Below are 12185 nucleotides of genomic sequence, written 5' to 3' on the forward strand. Positions count from 1 at the left end.
ATGTGCATGCATGCCTCAAATCCCCAGGAGAATGGAGGAAAAGGGACTGTGGCATGACCATCCCCCCTGAGGAATGATTTTTCACTTTCCCTCTCATTGTCTCTGGTGAGTACACACATCTTATTGGCCAAAACTAAAAAAAAAAAAAACAGCCTTCACACTGAGTGATGAAATTAATAATGTTTACAAAAAGGTGAACCAATTGAGAAAAGGGATTATAAAATGAAGAAACCATCACTCTAAAGAGAAGTGACTGTACCCTCTCTTCCAAACCAAATCCTTAAATAAAATTAACTCGGAGTTGCTAGAAAGTCTGTTGATTTTCTGGCAGTTTATCACAGGGGATCATACATGATTCTGTATGGGTGGGAGATAACATACAGAAAATAAGATCATGTCAGAAGCCAAAGGCTTCTCAGCCTTTTGGCTCAGATCACGTGTAGAGAGGGACAATATATTTAGAAACAAAACTAGTGTGCCAGACAGATTGGTTTTGCTGTTGGTGGGCCTGAGCTGAAGTCAGGAGTAGCAAAACAGGCAGCAGAAGTTCTACGAGCCTCCCAAGCTAAGTGGACTGGCTGGCCCAGTAGGAGAAAGGCAGGCTTCTCTCTGCAGTGAGCTACCTAACTTTGGATAAGCCTCTGAAAACAAATGTTAGGGGAAATAACGACACTGGGTATAAAAAAGATATTATATCTCATTTAATTGAAATATCAATTTGTTGATATACAAACCAAATGGACCAAACAGTGTTACAGAACTCTCTTTATCTTCAGGGCAGAGAAAATGCTCTAAACAAGCATCACCTTCAGAGCTCTGATGCCAACCAGGAAGGTATCCAAACCCGATTCAGCATGAAGGCAAGAGTCTTATGTCTTCCGGTGGAGGCAAAGCCATTTGGTTGGCACTTCATAGGAATATCTTTCCACCAGGTCTTCATCATACGGTATGTGCCACGAGTCCCCAGTCGTTTGCACCACAGTGTCATAGCTGAGAATGTGCTGTTGAAGTAAAGAGAGCCAAACGCTGAGAATACCATCAAGGATTTACCTAACCATTTCTCTTTCTTCCCTGACAACGTCTCAGTTTCCTTCAAAGGAGTATTCCATGTCTTATTGACCAGTGGATTTGAAAGAGCAGCTAACTCTATGAAAATGAATCTCAGCATTCTAAATTGCTTTTTTTCTGGGGGGCAGGGGTTCCTTTTAAGGTTAAAGACTCTCTATAGGAACATCACATTTATAGGACACAGAATCCTTCATTGCCTCATTGGTGTTGTGTGTGAGAAAGAAAATTTCCAAATATTTAAAAGCAGGAAAATAGAATAATGAACTCCCATGTACCCACTACCCAGCTTCAATCATTACCAACTTGTGGTTAATCTTATTTCATCCATACCCTATGCACTTTCTTGCCCCATCTCCCTACCCAGATTATCTTGAGGCAAAATTCAGAGATATTGTTTCTTATATATTATTTCAGATATATTGTTTCTTTCTTAAGATATAATGTTGCAGTGGGTATCGCTAAAAGACAAGAACTTATTTTATAAACATAAGCTCAATATAATTTTATTTATTTATTTATTTGGAAAGGTTTTTGCTATAAGGTGCGTGTGCTTGCCAGACAGACAGAGAGACAGAGAGATAGAAAGCAAGAAATCATCCCCAAGGGGGATGGTCACACCGCAATCCCTTCTCCTCCATTCTCCTCTTGGAATCTTGGGTACGCATGCACATGCGCCCGGCGTTGAGTTTAAGCCACCGGGTCCGGGACACGAACCGTGTTGACTACATGGGAGTCCAGAGACATAGCCATTATGCTAACTGCCGGTCCCAATATAATTTTATTTAAAAATAAATAATTCCTTAACATCATCAAATTTCTACTGCCAACATCTCCCTAGTTATTTTGTATATATATACCTATGTTTTACAGCTTGTTTGAATAGGAACTGAAATAAAGTTACTACATTATGACAAGTTAACATATCTCTTAACTCTCTATTTTTAATTCCTAGAGGGTGCACGTGTGCACTCACCAGAGTGTGACAGAGAGACAGAGAGAGAGGAAGGGAGAGAGTACTCCTCGATGGGGCAGGGTCACACCACAATTCCTTTTCCTATATTTCTGCATCCTTTTGGGACTTTGGGCATGCACACACATAAGCTCAGTGTGCTTTTCAAGCCACTGGGGCCAGGACCTGAACCAAGGTTAGCCATATGGGATTTCTCCTAACTGCTAGGCTACAGGGCTGACCCTTTCTCTCTCTCTCTCTCTCTCTTTCTTTTTTCAGGCAAACAAAGAGAGAGAGGGTCTCTCAAAAGGGTCTTCACCCAGCCAGGACCACAGGAATACCTGATGCCTGCCTGGCATGCAAAGGAAGACCTTAGGACATAAACCTGGTATCTCCCCATATGGTCTTAGTATTGCAGAGCACTGTGTTACTGTCACACCACCACAGCTGGCTGTAATTCTCTTTGAATCTTAGGCTTCCCTTTCCATCTATTTTTCTTTTTAAATAATTATTTCATTTAACTTTATTTATTATTACTTTCCAGTTTGATCAGAGAGAGACAGAGAAAGTGAGAAAGCAAGCCACCAGGTCTGAGACGTGAACCATGGTCAGCCATGTGGGAGTCCAGAGCCCTTACCACCTGCCGATAGTTCCATCTATAAGTCTTGCAATTTCTTGTTCCTCTTAAAGAAACAAGGTCAATTATCCTGTATCATTTCCCAGGTTAGTACTAATTTTGTTAATGAAAGTCCTGTGGTATCACTTCATACTATATTTATATTTCCTATCTGCTTTCATTTATTTATTTATTTTTATATTTTTAGTTTATTTTAAAAATTAACAAAAAGAATTAGGGTTGGCTGGTAGTGCAGTGATTATGATTCCACATAGCTGACCACGGTTCAAGTACGGCCCTAGCAGGTTAAAAACCATGCTGAGGGTGTGTGTGTGTATGCCCAATGTCTGATGGGATGGTGAAATAGAAGAAAAAAGGATTATGGCATGACCACATCTCATGGGGTGGAGGGGAGGTGTTTTATCTCTCCTTCTCTGGTGGCAATTCTAAAAAAAAAAATTCACAGGTGCCAGCAGGTGGCATATTGGTTAAGGCACTAGAATCCCACATTGTCAATCACAGTTCAAGTCCCAGACCCAGTGGCTGGGAACTCATGCTGGGGGTGTGTGCATGCATGCCCAAAATCCTGAGAGGAGAATGGAGAAGGGATTGTGGTATGGCCATGGCTCCTGGCAGGGGATGTCTTGCTTTCTGTCTCTTTTGTCTCTCTGTCTCTCTGGTGAGCACACATGCCCTTATAACAAAAACCTCTAAAAAAATTTACCATATACACATGATGTTTTGAAACATATATTGTGGAATGGCTAAATCAAGCTAACTAACGTATGTGTTACTTCACATATCATTTTTGTAGTGAAGATACTTAAAACCTACTCTTCGCAATTTTCAAATATAATACATGGCAATTAATTATAGTCATCATGTTGTACAATAGTTCTCTTAAACTTATTCCTCCTATCTAACTATATTTTTGACCAATAGCTTTCCCTAATGCCCCTCCCCCCAATATATTTTTGACCAGGACCATATTTTACCATAGGCTAGGTTTTCTGCAATCACTTTCAGATTCCCTCCCTTTGTTTTCATACAGAGGCATCCTTGTATTAGAGGTATCTAAACTAGAATCAAAAGAGAACTCAATTGAGACTGTGCTGAGCAGTGGCTTAAACAAGAAGAAATGAATTACTTAGTGTAAGTATGGCAAATTATAAAGGATAACAAACTTTGAGCTACTGCAAATAAAAATGAAAATAAAAGACATTTGAGAAGTTATAGTTCTGATATAATTGAAATCACAATTGATGATACTCTGTATGATTTCAATATGTCAATGAATTTGGGGTTGGCCTATGAAAGTTTTCCTGTGGCAGACTTTCTAGGAACTGGCTAATTATAAATACCAAATCAAAAGCATTGAGAACCTTCAGCTAGTTGCAATATTCTTTTATTAAGCCTCATTCTTACCATACACTTGACTGTGAACATTACATAGAGGAGAGATACAATACCTGAAAGACTATTTTTGATCCTAGAAACCTATTCATAATTGCCAGCTGGTGTCCTTGTTGCCACTTAAAGAATAGGCGCTGGGTCTTGGCATCAGGTAGGCAGGCCTTGTGGTCCCGCATCAGATCTTTTGTGATAAACTTGCAGTGATTTCCCGAGTGCAGTGTGGCATAGAGAAGGAATGGATCGTCCTCTGAGCTGAACCAGGCATAAGAAAGGACACAGTCAAGCATACTGAGGGTAGCATTTTCACTATACTCTTTACTTATTTTCCCACTTTCCTTAGTAGTGCCTCTGCATTATTTTAATTTATTATTATTTAAAAATATTTAATTTTATTTATAGAATTATTTATTTATTTAGTTAGTTAGTTCTTTTCTTGGAGAGGTTTTTGCTATAGGGCGTCTGTGCTTGCCAGACAGAGACAGAGAGACAGAAAGTGAGAAATCCCCCCTCGGGGGGATGGCCACGCCGCAATCCCTTCTCCTCCATTCTCCTCTTGGGATCTTGGGCACGCATGCACACGCGCCCAGCGTGAGTTTAAGCCACCGGGTCTGGGACTTGAACTGCAGTCGACTACATGGGAGTCTAGTAACATAGCCATTACGCCAACTGCTGGTCCCTATTTTTATTATTTTTTAATTTGACCAGAGAGAGAAAGACAGAGAGAGAGAGAAAGTGAGAATGCAAGTCGCCAGGTCTGGGACCTGAACCATGGTTGGCCGTGTGGGAGTCTAGCACCCAACCACCACGCCATCTGCTGGCCTCGTGCCTTTGCATTCTTAACTGATATGGTCTCACTGATACTTATGAACCACCTCGAAGTCCCTGTCTTGGAGGTAATCCTACTAGAACATTGATGGACAGCTGAGGAGAAAGGAATGCTACTGCTTGGAACTCCAACAGCTCACTGCACTTTCCTGTTAGAATGAAGAATTCTAACAATTCTCTATTTAAAAGTTGATTTTAGCCCAGCTGCAGTGGCACAAGTGGTAGGGCACTGAAGTTCAAGGCTGGGGCCACATGAGAGGCTGGGGTTTGGGTCATGGACCAACCTCAACAGGCCAGGCACAGTGGCTTGTGTACCTAATCCTTGCTAACTGGGAGGCTGAGAGAGCACCATTACAATGGAGAGATCCAGTAAAAAATACCTCTCTCTTTCTCCCTCCTTCTCTTCCTTACCCCATTTTGCTCTCACTAATCAAACAAATAAAAAAAAAGCATGTTATGCATGTTATGTAACATGTAACTACATGTTAAAAGTTTCCATGTACTGTTGATCTGCTCCTGATTAGCTGCTTGTTTCTTACTTCTTATACTACATTTTATTACTGACTCTGTTTTCCAAGCTTGTTTGGCTTCCTGGGAAATTGCAGCTTAAGAGCAATTTTCTCTTCATATTTAGAATAAAATCCAGGCCCTTCCATGACTATCGAGACCCATGAACATGTCTGTAATGTAGTCCCTTTCTTCTCCCTGGCCTCAAAACCCTTCTACACTGGCCCTCTCATGTTCGGCTTTGCTCAAATATGCCAAGTTTATTCCTACCTCAGAGTTTTTTGAACACCTGCTGTTTCTACTATCTGGGATATTCTTCCCAGGAGCCTTTTCTTTTCCTCAAATTACTCCTTTCTACCAGAAAAGCCTTTCCTGATGATCATCTCAACCACTGCCCTCTGACTTATCTGCTCTCTACCTAGTCCCTTTCTATCTAATTTGCTTTACTGTCCTTATACAAGGGGACTTCAAAAAGTTTGTGGAAAAATAGAATTAAAGTACAAGTTGATTTCAGAACAACAACAACAAAAAACAATTGAAATTCATGTGTAGGTTTTTTTTTTCATAATATGCATTGTCTGTGAACTTTCTGAAGACCTCCTAAGAACACTAATCACTGCCTGCAATGACATTACCTGTTTACCTATTTATTCTAAGTCCTATGAGAGAAGGAACTCACTGCTATTTCTCCAAGAATATAGAAGGAGCTCATATTTGTTAAGTAGTTGCTAATTAAGGATCCTGTGGCAGGTAGTCTGTATATTACTCACTCCTGATTTATCTTCCTTCCATTTCTCCTGTATCCTAGTTTTCTCATTTAAGTTTTTTTTTTTTTTTTAGAGGTTTTTGCTATAGGGCACGTGTGCTCGCCAGAAAGACAGAGAGAGACAGAGAGACAGAAAGCGAGAAATCACCCCCCAGGCACACGCGCCCAGCATGAGTTTAAGTCACCAGGTCCGGGACTCGAACCTCAGTTGACTACATGGGAGTCCAGCAACATAGCCATTACACTAACTGCTGATCCTATCTCATTTAAATTTATACTGCAGAAGAAATTGTGTTTTCGTAAACTCTTTTTTAAATGTTTTATTTGGAATGAGGTTATATACTCATGAATTTTTATTTATTTATTTAGGGGGAGAGATTTTTTTGCTGTAGGGCACTTGTGCTTGCCAGAGAGAGACAGAAAGCAAGAAATCTCCTCAGGGGGATTGCCACATGGCAATCCTTTCTCCTCCATTCTCATCTTGGGATTTTGGGCATGCACACATAAGTACCTGGAGTGAATTTCAAGCTGCCAGGTCTGAGACTCTAACCATGATCATATGCATGAGAGTCCAGTACCTTAACCACCTTGCCACCTGCTGGTCCCTAGACAAGCATTTTTAAAATGGTGAAAATGAGTAACTAGGAGATGATGGAAGCCTAGTGTAATTCACTTATTACCTCCAATACTTACATGTCGTCAGCAAAAAAACAGCTGGCTTGCTTTTGAATCTTTTCCATCTCATTCTTTCTCCACCGAGATCGCTGCGTTAACATGTGCTTCCGGCCCAGGACCAGCAGTCGCAGATTCTGCTTTGCTAATTGAGAGACTACATTCGAGAGCTAAAAAACACAAGCCAGCACCCCAAAGTGACAAAGGATGAAGCTGGATTGTTGATTCCCGCGTACCCGCTCTATGGTGAAGCACTCTTTTCTGGCATAGGTTAAGAAAATAGTCCTTAATAGTTTTTCATCATTGAAAGCATAGGAAAAATGCTTCTCTATTAAAAAACTAAAGTCTAACATCTGTCCTCTGGTCAAGTTACATTGGATCCAGGAGGGTTTTCTAAGCTTAGATTGGCTCATTTGTTTTTAAACTATGCTCTGTTTTATCCCAGAACACAGCCAACTGGGAGGCTCTAAAGGGATGGGGTTTTGTTCCTATATACACCTAACCCTGTTTTAACCAAAACAGCTCAACTTTTGTATATTTATATGCTGCATTCTATATAAGTTTTCATATGAATACTGAGTTCTTTTTTTACAAGTTTGTAAATGGCTGGACTAGATAGTGAGGTTGCAGACTTTTTTAAAAAAAGGATTATTTTATTTGACTTTATCCATTTATTTATTAATTTTATTTGACCAGAGAGGGACAGAGTGAGAGAGAGAGAGAGAGAGAGAGAGAAAGAGAGAGAGGAAGTGAGAAAGCATGCCGCCAAGTCCAGGACTCGAACTGTGGTTGGTCATGTGGGAGTCCTGTGCCCTTAACGACCCTACCACCTGCTGGCCCTCATTGCAGACTTTCTTATGTCTTGATTCTACTGCTAAGACTACTACCTTAAATTGAAATCCTCCTTTACTCCCAAAGGTCTATCAGTTTTCATCCTCTAGCCTACTGTGACATTGTGAAATAAATGTCAGTGGTCTCCCGCCTGTTTCTGGGAATACAACTCTTAAAACCCCTGAAATCTCCAAAGTGGTGTCTTTCTTTCTTTTTTTTTTTTTTTTTGAGAGGTTTTTGCTATAGGGCGTGTGTGCTCACCAGAAAGAGACAGAGAGACAGAGACTGAGAATCCCTTCCCAGGGGGGATGGCCACACCACAACCCCTTCTCCTCCTTTCTCCTCTCGGGACCTTGGGCACACAAGCACACATGCCTGGTGTGAGTTTAAGCCACCGGGTCCAGGATGTGAACCACGGTCGACTATGTGGGAGTCCAGCGACACAGCCATTATGCTAACTGTTGGTCCCTCTTTTTATATCTTAAAGAGTTGACATATATAGCTTGCCTCCATGAGGTAGCATCAGGATGGGAGCAGGTACCTGGAAAGATCAAGGCAGGATTGCCATGCAACTTCCAGGGAAAGGTGAGGGGCTGAAGGTTAAGTTGATTACCAATGGCCAATGATTTAATCAATTACACATATATAATGAAGCTTCTATAAACCCCAAAAAAGACTAGATTCTGGGAGCTTCTGGACAGCCAAAAATGTGGAGGTTCCTGGAGGGTGGTGCACCCAGAAAGGGCATGGAAGAGCCATGCCCTTTCCCACATTCCTTTCCCTATGGCTCTCTCCATCTGTTCCCTTTGTAATATTCTTTATAATAAACCAGTACACATAAGCAAGAGATTCTCTGACTTCTGTGAGGTGCTCTACCAAATTAATTAAGCGTAAGGAAGGAATTGTGGGAATCTCGATTTGTGGCTGATTGTTTAGAAGATCTAGAGGCCTGGTCTTACAAATGGCATCTGAAGTGCAGGCAATTTTGGAAACTAAGCCTTCAACTTAATGCTATTTCCAGCTGGTGGCATGGTGGTTGTGGCGATTGGCTCCTACATGGCAGACTGCAGTTGCATCCTGAACCTGGCGGCTTGAAAACCATGCTGTGGCATGTGCAAACAAATCCAAAATCCTGGGAAGAGAGTGAAGGATGAAGAGATTGTGGTGGGGTCAGCCCTCCTGTGGGTGATTTCTCACTTTCCTTTTTTCTATCTTTCTTTGGTGAGTGCACACCCTTGAAAATCACATCAGGCACATGTGTGTGCTCAAAATCCCGAAAGAAGATGGGAGGAAAAGGACTTGTAGTATTGCCATCCCTCTTAGGGGGGTAATTTCTCATTTTCCCTCTCTCTGTCTCTCTCTGGAGCGTGCATGTGCAAAAACTATTAGGTCATCAGGAAAGTCATGATGTATTTTTCTATGCAAAAATATGGTTCATAATAGAAGAAAAAGATAAACTGCACTTCATCAAAACTGTAATTCATCAAAATTAAAGTCATTTTCTCTGTAAAAGACTCTCTTAAAAGGGTGAAAAGATAGGGGTCGGCAAGTGGCATGGTGGTTAAGGTGCTGGACTACCACATGGTTGACTGCAGTTCAAGTCTTGGGCCTGGCGGTTTGCTTTCTTGCTCTCCCTCTCTCTCTCTATCTTTCTGTGGTCAAATTGAAGAATAATAATAAATAAAATTTAAATAAATATTATTTTTTAAAAAAGGGTGAAAAGTCAAGTTATAAACTAGGAGAAAATATTTACAAACCACATATTTAACAAAGAACTAGTAGTTAGAACATATAAAGAACAATCAAAATTAAACAGCTAAAAAAAAAGGAAACAGTCCAACCAGAACATGAGCAAATGCCTTTCACTGAAGAAGATATGCAGATAATAAATAAGTAAATGAAACCTTTAACTATCAGGCAAATGCAAATAATAATTTAACGAGATATCATTACATGCCTATCGGAATGGCTAAAATAAAATACAGTTGATTTCACCAAACAAGGGTAATGATGTGAAGAAACTGAATCACTCATACATTGTTGGTGGAAATTTAAAATGGTATAGCCACTGGAAAACAGTTAAGTAGTTACTTATAAAACAAAACATGCAACTATCATACAAATGAATTATTGTACTGCTGAGCATTTATCCCAGAAAGATAAAGACTTAGGTTCACACAAAAATCCATACAAAATATTTACAGCACACTGATCTGTAATAGCCAATCCAGATGGCCTTCAGTGGGGTGAATGGTTAAACCAACTTTGGTGCCATAGTCTCCTTATTCACAGTGGATCATTCCAAGACTCCCACTGATGCCTAAGATTGTGGATAGTACTAAACTCTCTATATATTATGTTTTCCCCCTATACATATACACACCTATGATAAAGCCTAATTTACAAATTAGCAACGAGATTTAAAAAAAACAATAAAAGGACAATTATAACAATGATATAAAATTTATATAAAGCTGGTCTTGCTATCTCTCTCAAAATATCTTATTGTATTGAATTGTACTCATCTAGTCCTGGACTGTGGTTGATCACAGGTAACTGCAACTGTGGTAAGCCGGAACTACTGTATATCGAACCATGGAATACTAAACAATAAAAAAGGAACAAAACTTGATATCATAAAATCCTGGATTAATCTCTAGAGAATTATGCTGAGTGAATAAAAGCTAAACACAAAAGGTTTATACTGGGGCCAGCCAGATGGCATGGTGATTAAGGCGGCTGGATCCCACCTGACTGATTGCATGGTTTGAGTTTTAGACCTGGTAGCTTGAAAAAGACCCCAGGTAGTGGGACACAGAAATGGTCTATTACCTGTTGATGATAACATGTATAGTATTCTCAATTGGACTGGTCTGAGGAATATTTCATGTTGGGTAAATTTTTTTACAAGCCAAAGGATATGTAGTGATTGAAAGTTAAAAAAAATAACAATAATCGGAAAAAAAATGATGAAAAGCTATTTGATGATGATAACGTGGATAGTAATGTCTTTGTCATGACAGATATGTAAAATGTTTCTGCTGGAAAAAGAAATGTAATACACTGTAAAGATACATGTGATTCAATGTAATATAAAAAAGATTATGATCAGAGAAAAAGACGCCAGGCACGTGCATGAAAACGCCCCAGATCCTCAGAGGAAAATGGAAAAGAAGGGACTACAGCATGGACATCTCCACTGAGGGATGGTTTCTCAATTTCTTTCTCTCTCTCTCTGTCTCTCTCTCTCTGTCTCTCTCTCTGGCGAGCACACGTGCCCTATAGCAAATTTTAAATGAAAAAAAAAAAGATGATAAACTGTATGATTCCATTTATATAAATTCCTGAAATGAGAAAATTACACTTATTTTTTTCTTCCATGAGCTAGACGGACAGAGAGCTAGCACTCCTAATGCATCTTGCATCCATGAACTATCCCCAGTTTCAGTCAGCCCAGATCATGAGCATGCATGTGTCTGATTCAGGGAGGTCGCTGGATGCAAACCTGGGATCTTTCCATGTGGGTCAATCTGACAGAGCGTTGCATTTTACTGCTGTGCCACTCTCTGGCCACGGAAAATTATGAAAATGGAGAATAGATTAGTGGTGATGAAGAACTAAGGAGAGGGTAGGGAGGGAAATGAACGAGGCTGTAAAAGAGCAACATGAGAGATCCTTGTGGTGGTGAACTTGTTCTATATCTTGACTATGTCAATATTAGTATCCAGGTTATGATATAACATAGTTTGGAGCAAGATGTTACTATCAGGAGAAACTAGGTAAAAGGTACATTATATCTCTCTGTACTATTTCTTAGAACTGCATACAAATCTGTAATTATCTCAAAATAAAAAGTAAACAAACAAAACCCAAACACCCTACAAACCAAAAACACCAACTTTAGGCCTTCTTTGAAAAATTAAAGGGCAGGGTGACAGATACCTGACGCACATAGGCTGATCAATGCATATAGCATGGTCATCCCAAAAGGCAATCCTCCCCTTGAGACTAATAAACAGGGGACTAGGTTTAGAAAACAGAGATGAAGGAATGAGCACAAGGCAGTGGGGACTAGAGAAGCTGAGATCCACCTTAGACTGCTCTCAACCTAGAGAACCCAGAAATGTTGGGGAAAGTTCTGGGTTTGCCTAAGGAGTCTAGAATCTGGACCACATAGTAGAGCAGAATTAACAGCATACAGTTCACTGTAAACCATATCTAATATTTCACAGTGATTCCAGAACTGAGACTTCCTGTGTACCCAGTACTTTATGATTAATTTGGCATATCACTCCCCCACCCTTTTCCATAAGACATCACTGTCCGCCTTAGTCCATACCTTTTCTTAGTGGAAAAAGGAGTACGCCTGGCCTACTCTTCTGGAATGGGGAGATGGAGACAGTCACATAACTTTCTCATACCAAATTCATCATCTTGGGATCTTTTTCTCTCTCTGGATTAGGAGGTTTTGTTTTTATATTCCCTATTATTTTCCTTTTCCTTTTCTTTCAGAGAGTTTTTTTTTTTTTTTTTTCTAT

At 40.0% G+C, this 12185-nt stretch overlaps 1 protein-coding gene across 1 annotated transcript in view; it reads right to left on the reverse strand.

The window, feature by feature from the left end:
* Positions 1-686: 686 nt before the first annotated feature.
* Positions 687-12185, reverse strand: part of LOC102496714 (mitochondrial ribonuclease P catalytic subunit) — a 170986-nt gene continuing 159487 nt past the window's right edge. Inside the window, exons 3-5 of the mRNA XM_027773400.1 lie at positions 6838-6986; positions 4103-4298; positions 687-1001 (exon numbers count right to left, since the gene is read on the reverse strand). Coding sequence (XP_027629201.1) covers positions 870-1001; positions 4103-4298; positions 6838-6986 — 477 coding nt within the window. The 3' untranslated portion in view covers positions 687-869. The remainder of the gene's footprint in view (positions 1002-4102; positions 4299-6837; positions 6987-12185) is intronic.

Source organism: Tupaia chinensis, unplaced genomic scaffold (genome assembly GCF_000334495.1).
Source record: "Tupaia chinensis unplaced genomic scaffold, TupChi_1.0 Scaffold000350_1, whole genome shotgun sequence".
NCBI lineage: Eukaryota > Metazoa > Chordata > Mammalia > Scandentia > Tupaiidae > Tupaia > Tupaia belangeri.